Raw genomic sequence first — 13037 nt, forward strand, 5'->3', positions numbered from 1 at the left:
TTAACTATGCATTGTCAGCTTGTCATGTTGAGATTAACTATGCATTGTTAGCTTGTCATGATGTGATTATCTATGTTTTACTATGTTAAACTGAACAATCTCCAATAATAGCAATGGTTATCAACTGTACTTATTGGAGATTTTTCAGTTGAACATAGTTAAGCATAGTTAATCACAACATGACAAGCTAACAATGCATTGTTGATCACATCATGACAAGCTAAGTATGGTGCAAAAGGAAGAGGCCTGAAACAGAGCCAGGAAATGGCACAGGGAATGGACCTACAATTTTTGAGGATTAATTGAGGCTCAGAAAAATTGACCTGCTATGTTTAAGAATCAATTAAAGGGTCAGAACAGAGCCAGGAAATGGCTCTGTTATTTTTTACATGACAGGGCTTGGTCCCGCCACCATTGTTTCAAAAAACAGACTGAATAGAAGGAAAATAAGTCAGATTGCGCCAGTATTATAAAATAAGGAAGTAGGCGGGCGGTCAAGATGTGAAAACTGGAAACAATGGTGGAGGAACTAAACAGGGAGGGATTAAGCTAAAAAGGTGAGTAATATGAGGAAGGATGAAAATGTATATAAACTGAGAGCTGAGAGTTGGAAAGGGAGTTGCTCTGCAGACCATCTCGACTCTTTTGCTTGTGTAATAAAGTATATCTTAATTCTACAAAAACTCTGCAAGTACTTTGTGTTTTACTGAGGATAAGGACATTTTTCTACAACATACTACAAGGATGGAACAAAGTCACAGAAAATTGAGGTTGTGGTGGCAGCTGCAGAGAGGTATTTGGGTGTACGAGACTTGACATCAGAAGAGTTATAGGGTGTATTGAGTGGTGGTGTCCCGTCCTTTCAGGCTATTGGCCTGAGGTTAGACTAGATATATTTAAATAGTGGAGTAGGGTGCTGGGTTTTTAGTGAGTGTAGGGTTAGATGGTAGGGTGTTTGTTGAATTATTATTACTTTTTTTACCAAAGTATAAGGGAGGTATACTCCAGTCTAGTAGGTGGCGGTAATTTAACATTTAATGGATGCCAACCGCCGTTAAACCTCATCGAATAAGAAAATTGACAGTTCAATGACAACCTGACCCGGAGGTGATACACAACGGTCTAAACGAGGTCAATATGAGCATTTTGTGTACACACTAGTTATTACTAAAGCTGTTGTAACTATATATTTTAGTGAGAGCAGGATGTGCAATTGCACCTTACCGATCAATGTATGATAAATAGACGCAACATCTTCCACGAGACAGTGCAGGAAGAGCTCGGTTAGCAAGTAAGCTACGGTAACGTAAGCTAGCTAGCCAGCCAGATAAACAAGCCTGCATGATCAGATCAATGCATCTTTTGGGGATGGAGTTGGTCTAACGTCTAGAAAACAAAGGGACGTGCGGAAAATGGGTGAATTTTACTGTGCGATATGTAGGCAAACATCTTTCTCCGGAAAAGCACACATCTTCGGGAAAAGTCACCAGAGCAAACTCAAAGTGGTCCTTGTTAAATTCCTTGAGAAGGTAAAATAAGCAACTGCCTGCCTTATCAATACCGACATAGCCAGCTAGCGAATGTTAGCTAGGCCTAGCTACTACAGAAGCAACGTTTGTATCCCGCTCAATGAGATGCCAATCATATTAACTATTCCTGAAAGACATGCCTGTGTTTTACAGGTGAAAGAGGCGCGTCGAACGATAAAAAATCCCCAGGTGGAGAAGTTTGATTGCACTCAGCACAAGCGCAAATGTTGGTGTTACTGCTGCGGCCTCGAAGTGGAGAGAGACGTCACTGATGGCGATATCACGGTGTTGTTCGGGGGCTTGTTGGAACACATGGCCAGGTAAGATACAGTACTAACTAATGTAATTCATTTTCATGTTAATATATAGCAGGGACGCTTTCACCCAGTGTTTTTGCTTTTCTGTATTAATGGCATAACACAGACTTTTCTGATGGCTGGCACTATTATTGACCAATGTGCTTGTAAAGATGTGGTTCGGCACTGTGTGTATATTTCTCATGGATCAACATCACCTTGTCATTTCAGGCCTGAACACAGGAAGGGCACCCACACATTCTGGTGGGAGAACAAAGCTGACCCCAAACTGAGGGACAAGGTTATAGTCACAGAAAAGGAAATGGAGAGGTAAGAGCTCCTCTACCGTTTGCTAAAAAGTTGTATTAGCCTACAAGTGTGCTTTGAAAAATGTGTAATATGCCTCTAAACCTTTTGTTTTAATTTTAGATTTAAAACAGAGGTGGCAAAAGCTTTGGACTCATTTGAGGAGAAGGAGGATGAGTTTATCAAGGAGGTAGGACATGAAATAACTCAGAGTTATTTCTAAAGAATATAACATAATTGCATTGTATGTCTTTCTAGAGGAAAAAGTCAGGGCCATATTCACAAAGCATCTCGAAGTAGGTGTGCTCACCTAGGATCAGGTCTCGCCTCTTATTCATTCTGATTTAAAAGTAAAAACGGACCCCGGAAAGGCACTCCGACTGAGACGCTTTGTGAATACGGGCCCTGACGTTTTCCTCTAGAAGACATGCAATGCAATCACGTAATACTCTTTTTTAGTGACTCTGAGATGCATTTATTAATACCGGTCCAGACTGTGAATGTGAGAACTTGGTTCTAGCCATGGTGATGTCTGACTGTGAGTGTTGTCTATCCCCTAGCAAGCCACTCATATCCGAGCTCAGGAACAAAATCGCCAGGAGGTCCTTCAGTCTCTCATAGAGGTTTGTTTACCCAGGATGCAACAACAGTATCCATATCACTGTGACCTTCCCAGTTTGATCATGTGTGATATTTGTAGTGAGATGGTATCAAAATTGCACTGTATTCCCTATATGGTGCACTACTTTTGACTAGGGCTCATAGGGCTCTGGTCAAAAGTAGAGCACTATGTATAGGGTGCCATTTGGGACATAGACAAAATGTAATCTACTTTTTATATTCATTCATGTTTTGTACATACACTGAACAAAAATATAAACTCAACATGTAAAGTGTTGGTCCCATGTTTCATGAGCTGAAATAAAAGATCCCAGAAATGTTCCATACGCACAAAAAGCTTATTCCTCTCAAAAGTTATGCACAAATTTGTTTACATCCCTGTTAGTGAGCATTTCTCCTTTGCTAAAATAATCCATCCACCTGACGGGTGTGGCATATCAAGAAGCTAATTAAACAGCATGATCATTACACAGGTGCACCTTGTGCTGGGGACAGTAAAAGGCCAATTGTGTTGTGTGACAACTGCACAATGCCACAGATGTCTCAAGTTTTGAGGGAGCGTGCAATTGGCATGCTGACTGCAGGAATGTCCACCAGAGCTGTTGCCAGATAATTTAATGTTACTGTCTCTACCATAAGCCGCCTCCAACATCGTATTTGAGAATTTGGCAGTACGTCCAACCGGCCTCACAACCGCAGACCACGTGTATGGCGTTGTGTGGGCGAGCGGTTTGCTGATGTCAACGTTGTGAACAGAGTGCCCTATGGTGGCGGTGGGGTTATGGTATGGGCAGGCATAAGCTACGGACAACGAACACAATTGCATTTTACTGATGGCATGAATACACAGATACTGTGACGAGATCCTGAGGCCCATTTTTAAGGTATCTGTGACCAGCAGATGCATATCTGTATTCCCAGTCATGTGAAATCCATAGATTAGGGCCTTATGAATTTATTTAAATTGACTGATTTCCTTATATGAACTGTAACTCAGTAAAATTGTTGCGTTTATATTTTTGTTCAGTATAGATGCTCTGATGTAAGTTCACATTTTGTCACATTATTGAAAGCTATGAGGAAAAAAGTCACTTCATGTTGTGGGAGTCATGGCCCCATAGTGTGATGATGAAACAACTGGTGTATGAACCACTGTTGGCTTTTCCTGAATCAACCTCAGCCTAAGGCAGAGCTGGAGCTATCGAACGCACAGGGCCCTTGCAACTCAGTGGAGGAGGCTTCCAGGTAAGAAGTTGTTGTGTTCTCCTATAAGAGGGTGTTAATGTTATTGGACGGTAGGCCTAATGATATACTGGGGGTTGTTCAGTAGGGCACCGCACACCGTAGCAGAATGTTTTGAAGCGGTGAACAATTTTTTTTTTCTTATTGAACAAGTCCAGGTAGTCCCTATCTGTTTGTCGATTACCCAATCCCAAATCGACCCCTAAACCCCACCCTATGCACTTGTGGAGATCTAACAGGATTTGATAAGTATAAGCAATATGGTTAAACTTCCATCTAGCCTATCAGTGAGCAAGTGGAGCTATTTCCATATTGCTTACACCTGTCAAATCCTCTGATCTCCAAAAGTGAAAAGGGTGTAGTGGTCGATTTGCGATTTGGCCCGTGTTCTTCCGTTTAGTCCCTAATAAACACGACCCAGATGTATTCCCAAATTGAACCTATGACCTGTAAATCCCACTACTCAATGGTCTTTCCAAATGGCTGAAATACACCCCTGTATGTTTTGCAGAATACAACATATGAATGTCTAACTTAGCTTACTGGCTTAGTAAACTCATTTAACATTATTTGCATGGATATTGTTACATAATGTAAAATGTAAATTAAGTGAATCAGGAAGAAGCTGCTGTTGGTACACATTGGACCAGGGCAGATATATTATAGACATCAGGGTCTCCTTGCATTTGTAAAGCTTACAGAATGCACCTGTAAATGGGCTGTATGTAATGTTATTCAAGTAATCTCTGTGTCTTTGTGTGAGTTCTGTATCACCTGTGGTGTGTGTATACATTGGTGTGACGCTGTTAATTTGAATTTTGGCAGTAGCTCTCACTTCAGGGCCCCTGGATCTGATGAGCAGGCCAGGTCTGGCCGGGTAGACCGAATGGTGGCCAGGCAGTGGGTGGGCCCTGGACAGGGCCTGACCTTCATTGGCTACCAGGTACGCCGACACGTTGCGCGTCAATCATGACAACTATATTTTCTCTTAATGAGTAAGTGACCTGTCAATAAATAATAAAATACTTTACTAATATTTTTTCCTTTTGGACGGCAGGATTCTTCCAACAGTGGAAACGTTCACACAGGTAATTGAAAATGATACCGATACTTCAATGTCCATTAGTCACTATATTGTTGTTGTCTATATGTGTAAGTAGATAACTAGGTGAATAGGTTGTGATGATGACTGTGTTGTAGGAGCCATCCCTCCATGGTTACAGGAGGACCCCCAGGAGGGCAGATCTGGGACAATAGAGCAGGAGATCGGCCCATCACTCCAGGACTTCCTCAAACAGAGTAGGTCTTTTAGGGTTCAGACACTGAGACACATGAACACGGATGAAATAGTGTATGACGTACATCATTGTCAACTCTTTTTCGGACGAGTTGCATACGTGAAAAGACAGACTGTTTTTGCCTTTTTGTGTCGTTCAGTCATTTCCGTTGTCATTCATCCAGCAACGGATGACTCCCATTGAAAAAGCATTGGCTCCATCCGAAATACTCTTGACACAAAATCCCAATGTGGCCACGGCCTTAATCAAACTACCTTGTAACCATTTTCCAAATCCACACACAGTAATTACTCAAATTAACTGTCCACTGGAGGAGTTCTGGGACCACCTGGTGAAAAGAGCTCTATAAATTCAGTTCATACTAGGTTTGGTTTTGACCACAGCCCATTTAGTTATTTGTAGATCAGGGTCGTGTTCAATCAGTAGACATCAAATCAAATCAAATTTTATTGGTCACATGCGCCGAATACAACAGGTGCAGACATTACAGTGAAATGCTTACTTACAGCCCTTAACCAACAGTGCATTTATTTTTTACAAAAAAAGTAAAAATAAAAACGACAACAAAAAAAGTGTTGAGAGAAAAAAGAGCAGAAGTAAAATAAAGTGACAGTAGGGAGGCTATATATACAGGGGGGGTACCGTTGCAGAGTCAATGTGCGGGGGCACCGGCTAGTTGAGGTAATATGTACATGTGGGTAGAGTTAAAGTGACTATGCATAAATAATTAACAGAGTAGCAGCAGCGTAAAAAGGATGGGGTGGGGGGGGCAGTGCAAATAGTCCGTGATTAGCTGTTCAGGAGTCTTATGGCTTGGGGGTAGAAGCTGTTGAGAAGTCTTTTGGACCTAGACTTGGCACTCCGGTACCGCTTGCCGTGCGGTAGCAGAGAGAACAGTCTATGACTAGGGTGGCTGGAGTCTTTGACAATTTTGAGGGCCTTCCTCTGACACCGCCTGGTATAGAGGTCCTGGATGGCAGGAAGCTTGGCCCCAGTGATGTACTGGGCCGTACGCACTACCCTCTGTAGTGCCTTGCGGTCGGAGGCCAAGCAGTTGCCATACCAGGCGGTGATGCAACCAGTCAGGATGCTCTCGATGGTGCAGCTGTATAATTTTTTGAGGATCTGAGGACCCATGCCAAATCTTTTCAGTCTCCTGAGGGGGAATAGGCTTTGTCGTGCCCTCTTCACGACTGTCTTGGTGTGTTTGGACCATGATAGTTCGTTGGTGATGTGGACACCAAGGAACTTGAAGCTCTCAACCTGTTCCACTACAGCCCCGTCGATGAGAATGGGGGAGTGCTCAGTCCTCTTTTTTTTCCTGTAGTCCACAATCATCTCCTTTGTCTTGGTCACGTTGCGGGAGAGGTTGTTGTCCTGGCACCACACGGCCAGGTCTCTGACCTCCTCCCTATAGGCTGTCTCATCGTTGTCGGTGATCAGGCCTACCACTGTTGTGTCGTCAGCAAACTTAATGATGGTGTTGGAGTCGTGCCTGGCCATGCAGTCATGGGTGAACAGAGAGTACAGGAGGGGACTGAGCACGCACCCCTGAGGGGCCCCCGTGTTGAGGATCAGTGTGGCAGATGTGTTGTTACCTACCCTTACCACCTGGGGGCGGCCCGTCAGGAAGTCCAGGATCCAGTTGCAGAGGGAGGTGTTTAGTCCCAGGATCCTTAGCTTAGTGATGAGCTTAGAGGGCACTATGGTGTTGAATGCTGAGCTGTAGTCAATGAATAGCATTCTCACGTAGGTGTTCCTCTTGTCCAGGTGGGAAAGGGCAGTGTGGAGTGCAATAGAGATTGCATCATCTGTGGATCTGTTGGGGCGGTATGCAAATTGGAGTGGGTCTAGGGTTTCTGGGATAATGCTGTTGATGTGAGCCATGACCAGCCTTTCAAAGCAATTCATGGCTACAGACGTCAGTGCTACGGGTCGGTAGTCATTTAGGCAGGTTATCTTAGAGTCCTTGGGCACGGGGACTATGGTGGTCTGCTTGAAACATGTTGGTATTACAGACTCAGTCAGGGACATGTTGAAAATGTCAGTGAAGACACTTGCCAGTTGGTCAGCACATGCTCGGAGTACACGTCCTGGTAATCCGTCTGGCCCTGCGGCCTTGTGAATGTTGACCTGCTTAAAAGTCTTACTCACATCGGCTACGGAGAGCGTGATCACATAGTCATCCGGAACAGCTGGTGCTCTCATGCATGCATAGACCTGGGCCCGGATTCCCGATAAAGTGACGTGGGAGGGCAAATAAAGCATCTAACGACGCACTTAGCAGGCATTAGATTACGAGCATTTTAAAGTGCAAAATGAATGATGGTTTTGGGAAACAGCTCTGAGATTTAACGATGCTCCTGTGAAGGTTCTAACGAACTTGGCCTTAAGATGCTTTTGGGAAACCGGGCCCAGGGGTGTAATTATTAGTCCAAACAGTTGCAAAACGGAATGATTTGCAACTAAAACAAGTCTATAGAATAAATTCAGGTAGTTCCCTCCCCGTTTCGTTTGCTTCCGTTTATTAAATGTTTTGCAACAGACTCGGCAAAATGAATACGCCCCTGGAGATTCGACTGAATGTTTTGCAATGCAAAAATAACAATGAGCATTTCTTATTGGACAAGTCCAGGTAGTCCCTCTTTATTTCAGTGTGTTTTCTTCCATTTGGTGCCAAATGAATACGACCCCTGACACTCACGTTGCCATCTCTCTCCACACAGAGGAGCAGGAGAAGCTGAAGAAACTCCCCCCTAACCGGGTGGGGGCCAACTTTGACCACAGCTCCCAGACCGACGCCAACTGGCTGCCCTCTTTCGGCCGCGTGTGGAACAGCGGACGCCGCTGGCAATCCAGGTGATGTACTTGTCCTGCGGCAGCCAGCTGCAAAAACGGACTATACAGAGTTTTAATTTGCATAGCACTTGCATGGATGGAAGTGAAATAATCTCAGCCCCAAGGAGTACTTGTGGATAGCAAATTAGGGTATTTATTGTGTGAAGTTAACTTTCTGTTTGCTCTACTAGGCACCAGTTCAGAGAGGAAGAGGGACAGACCAACAGACGAAAGAGAAAGAGGGATCAGGGTGCAGAGGGAACAAAGAAACCCAAACCGCCTGAACAACAGTGAATGAACACCATTGATTTGGATTGTAAATATAGTATGCATTGTACACAGAGAAATGTTACAGAATCAAATGGATTGAGTAGTTAAAAAACAAACATGACATTTGTTTGGAAACCATGAAAAGTCTTTATTTCAGGATATAATGAACTGGGCTCAATTGTAAATTACCTTTTAAATGTCAAGCTCACTATATATAGCCTGTTTTTCAGATTTGAATCCCGGCCAATGTTTTTGGCACGTGTTTTCAAATAAAAGCATGAACTGGACTACAGCCACACTCCTTTGTCTCTCACAGATGTAGTGCAATGTGGGGAGCGGCATTAGCCATTAGTTGGAGCTGGGTCTTTGAAGTACAGCCGTACTGGTATGACCAGGCCACCAGTCATGCTTTTTCCTCCCCAGGACAGAGGCTTCATTTCAGAGCGGGTAATAACCCCTGAACCCAAAGATTGAGGATGGCGAAACGCAGGTGTGTCAATTTCAGACCTGATGTCTCATCTAATGAAATAAAGTGCAAAGACCGACAAGTGGCTCAGGGTCAGTACTAAGGCCCCAGGGTTCCAGTCTGGAAGCACGCTTTCCACTGAACCCAGAGGACACATTCGGTATTGCAGTTTAGCTGAAGTCAAGTCCAAAAAGAGCCGTGGAGAAGTCAAATTTGAAAATTGCAAGTAAGACACTTTAGTCATCACCGTTGTACACAAAACATCCATTAAATTATGAAAGTATTTATTTTATTTTATCAATCACAGCCAAAGACTCCACTGTCTGTTTCTGGATGACGTGATGACATCGTCACTGCTCCAGTGCGCACAGTGCTAATGCGCAGGCGTAATTGGCTCTATAAAACCCGATCTAGACAATCACGAAACGGCATATGTGAACGTGAGTAGATTATATTTAAAACAATGGACGCTGTCTCTAGTTCAAACATATACACCTCAGTGGTCAGGGATCACTAAACCAGGGATCATCAACTAGATTCAGCCATGGGCTGATTTTATGTTGAGCGGATGGTCAGGGGGCCAGAACATAATTACAAATCATTTGTAAACTGCAAGAAGCCCAAACAAATATATTTGACTCAAACATCATTTCAAACCGTGCTTTTACATTTGTATATGATCACATATCGCTATTACGCGTGGGAATACTTTGGAACAGGTTTCCAACATTAAAATCACTTGGAGCTGATTTGCTGGTGTTTTCAGTCTTATGTCCAACAATAAATAATACATGTATTTTTGCTCAGAAACTTCAGGGCCAAATAAAATCATCCGAGGACCGCCAGTTGGGCAACGCTGCACTAAACATTCTCCTCTCTGAGGTCTGGTGAGTGTTCTCTGGGCGGCAGTGTTTGCACCCGCAGTCCTTTATATCCCCTGCACTCTGGGCAGATGCGGACGTGAGTGCAGCCCCGTGGACCCAAAATGACTTCCTGTGCCAGTCTATGAGACAGTGACTCCATAGGACCGCTGCTACTGTTGTCCATCCTGCACACCATGCCATTACTGAGGGTGCAAGTGGCTGTCCTGGGCCCGCCACGCTCCTCTGGGAGTGGAGTGTGTGTCTGTAGTAATGTCCCTGGGCCTCCTAAAACATGCAGTGCCATACTCTCCTCGCACAGCAGGATCCCATGGAGAGCCCTCAGCATCTCTGTACACATGGAGAACTAGGAAATAATGGAAAGGGTACAACAATAAGTCCAACTTTGGCACAGTCATCTTTTGAAACAGGAGAAGGATTGCTGGTTTTCAGTGCTTTGGGTTAAAGCTTTTTTTCCTCCGCTTTACATTCTTCGTGAGGTCTAGGTTCTAATTTGTTTATTTAACTTCAGATGTAAAGTTGCATTGTCAATCAGGTATGAAACCTTACATACTGAAGAACAAATGCATAAATGTATGCAAATTGTAAAGTATTTTTGTCTGTAATGTCTTTTTCGTTATGTTGGACCCCAGGAAGACTAGCCTTCACCATCTTTTAAAGGTCATTTACATTTGAGCCGACATGCGCAGCTTTTACCATGAATGCGATCTCTGCGAACGCCAGGGAAAATGCCTTTAAAAGACGCGTTGTTGGCTGTATAGTGCGCTGCTCTATAACGCCCCTAGGGTTGAATCCCAGCCTGAGTGAAGATTTTGACTTAAGTGGAAGTTATGATTTGACCCTAAGAGGGCAGCTGGCTACTAAGTTGGGAGAGCAGCTACAGATGACCCCTTACCTCTGACCTCGGCGAATGTTGCTGCACCCAGGCGAACTCCAGCCCCGCCATGAACACAGCCAGCAGTAGACCAGACAACAGGACAACAAAGACCCCACCTATATTCTCCATGCCCAGACCTACCCCAGAGAGAAAGAGAAACATAGAGGTCTTAGGGAAGTTTATCACCATATGACCACTGGGTTAAAGGCATTGCGGCTTTTGAAGGCAATTTCCAATTGAGCCAACATACGCAGCGTTTACCGTGAATGGGATCTCCACAGACGCAGGAACATGGCCTTTAAAAGCTGCAATGCCTATAACCCACGATCAGATTGAATCCCAGCCTTACTCTGTGCATCACCATTGATGTTGCATTGCTGTATAAATAATATAGTTGTTGAATGCTGGGAGATTTTCCCCACAGTGTCGTCTTCTGTTGTGTGCTATGATAAATAACTTGTGATAAACAAAAATATATACTTGACTTTGAGTCAGCAGATTGTGGTTCCAATTCCAGCAGTTCTATAACTTCAGTTTAGAGACAAGTTGCACTGATACTGTATATTTTCCTGTCTATGGACAGTAGTTAAGGTAGTGTATGAAAGTGTACCCTGTGCTCGATGGTCCTCCTCTTTGGAACACTTGTCTCCCTGCCACCACTTCCGCTTAAGGATCTCCAGCCTGTTGTCCTCTTGGAGTTTGAGTACGGCCAGGTCGATCTCGTCCCGGTACACTGAGCCTGATAACATAGAATACAGTTTACAGTTCAGTACAGTTTACAATACAGTTTACAATACAGTACAGTTTACAATACAATACAGTTTACTCTAAACTACGAATAAACCTTGCAATCAAATGTAAGTGACTTCGGATCACCTAATTCTAGACATTCTATCCTCAGGGTTGTGTTCAGTGGGCACAAAACAGGAGAAACATTTTGAAACAAAGGAGGTACTATCTGAACTTCTCCAATAAGAACACTAAAGCCAACTTTCAGATGTTTTCTGTCTCAAAAAGCTACACAACCGGTGTCTGATTATTGTATTATAATAGACTCAATAAGAAAATGAGAAACTGCACAGATTTATGAAATGGAATAAGCCTCTATCCCCTTATACAGTGAGAGAAAAAAGTATTTGATCCCCTGCTGATTTTGTACGTTTGCCCACTGACAAAGACATGATCAGTCTATAATTTTAATGGTAGGTTTATTTGAACAGTGAGAGACAGTATAACAACAACAAAAAAATCCAGAAAAATGCATGTCAAAAATGTTATAAATTGATTAGCATTTTAATGAGGGAAATAAGTATTTGACCCCTCTTCAAAACATGACTTAGTACTTGGTGGCAAAACCCTTGTTGGCAATCACAGAGGTCAGACGTTTCTTGTAGTTGGCCACCAGGTTTGCACACATCTCAGGAGGGATTTTGTTCCACTCCTCTTTGCAGATCTTCTCCAAGTCATTAAGGTTTCGAGGCTGACGTTTGGCAACTCAAACCTTCAGCTCCCTCCACAGATTTTCTATGGGATTAAGGTCTGGAGACTGGCTAGACCACTCCAGGACCTTAATGTGCCTCTTCTTGAGCCACTCCTTTGTTGACTTGGCTGTGTGTTTTGGGTCATTGTCATGCTGGAATACCCATCCACGACCCATTTTCAGTGCCCTGGCTGAGGGAAGGAGGTTCTCACCCAAGATTTGACGGTACATGGCCTCGTCCATCGTCCCTTTGATGCGGTGAAGTTGTCCTGTCCCCTTAGCAGAAAAACACCCCCAAACCATAATGTTTCCACCTCCATGTTTGACGGTGGGGATGGTGTTCTTGGGGTCATAGGCAGCATTCCTCCTCCTCCAAACACGACGAGTTGAGTTGATACCAAAGAGCTCGATTTTGGTCTCATCTGACCACAAAACTTTCACCCAGTTCTCCTCTGAATCATTCAGATGTTCATTGGCAAACTTCAGACGGCCCTGTGTATGTGCTTTCTTGAGCAGGGGGACCTTGCGGGTGCTGCAGGATTTCAGTCCTTCACGGCGTAGTGTGTTACCAATTGTTTTCTTGGTGACTATGGTCCCAGGTGCCTTGAGATCATTAACAAGATCCTCCCGTGTAGTTCTGGGCTGATTCCTCACCGTTCTCATGAACTCCACAAGGTGAGATCTTGCATGGAGCCCCAGGCCGAGGGAGATTGACAGTTCTTTTGTGTTTCTTCCATTTGCGAATAATTGCACCAACTGTTGTCACCTTCTCACCAAGCTGCTTGGCGATGGTCTTGTAGCCCATTCCAGCCTTGTGTAGGTCTACAATCTTGTCCCTGACATCCTTGGAGAGCTCTTTGGTCTTGGCCATGGTAGAGAGTTTGGAATCTGATTGATTGCTTCTGTGGACAGGTGTCTTTTATACAGGTAACA

General features: G+C 43.9%; 2 protein-coding genes across 3 annotated transcripts in view; one reads left to right on the top strand and one right to left on the bottom strand.

Moving 5' to 3' along the window:
• Positions 1-1072: 1072 nt before the first annotated feature.
• cenatac (centrosomal AT-AC splicing factor) lies at positions 1073-8687 on the top strand. Of its 2 annotated transcripts, none has more exons than XM_041893742.2 (11): positions 1073-1529; positions 1683-1849; positions 2057-2155; positions 2255-2321; positions 2692-2754; positions 3933-3997; positions 4823-4937; positions 5052-5082; positions 5195-5293; positions 8019-8151; positions 8322-8687. In XM_041893742.2, exons 1-11 carry the CDS (start codon positions 1413-1415, stop codon positions 8422-8424), a joined length of 1059 nt encoding a protein of 352 aa, XP_041749676.1. In that variant the 5' UTR covers positions 1073-1412; the 3' UTR covers positions 8425-8687. The 2 variants fall into 2 exon arrangements, with proteins under 2 accessions (XP_041749676.1, XP_041749675.1); XM_041893741.2 differs by having other exon boundaries at positions 1074-1529; positions 4820-4937.
• Positions 8688-8785: 98 nt separating this feature from the next.
• The window catches only part of LOC121579280 (glutamate receptor ionotropic, kainate 4-like), a 56481-nt gene continuing 52229 nt past the window's right edge, over positions 8786-13037 (bottom strand). The window contains exons 17-19 of the mRNA XM_041893743.2: positions 11235-11363; positions 10643-10761; positions 8786-10093 (exon numbers count right to left, since the gene is read on the bottom strand). Coding sequence (XP_041749677.2) covers positions 9728-10093; positions 10643-10761; positions 11235-11363 — 614 coding nt within the window. The 3' untranslated portion in view covers positions 8786-9727. The remainder of the gene's footprint in view (positions 10094-10642; positions 10762-11234; positions 11364-13037) is intronic.

This window comes from Coregonus clupeaformis, chromosome 13 (assembly GCF_020615455.1).
Source record: "Coregonus clupeaformis isolate EN_2021a chromosome 13, ASM2061545v1, whole genome shotgun sequence".
Classification (NCBI taxonomy): domain Eukaryota; kingdom Metazoa; phylum Chordata; class Actinopteri; order Salmoniformes; family Salmonidae; genus Coregonus; species Coregonus clupeaformis.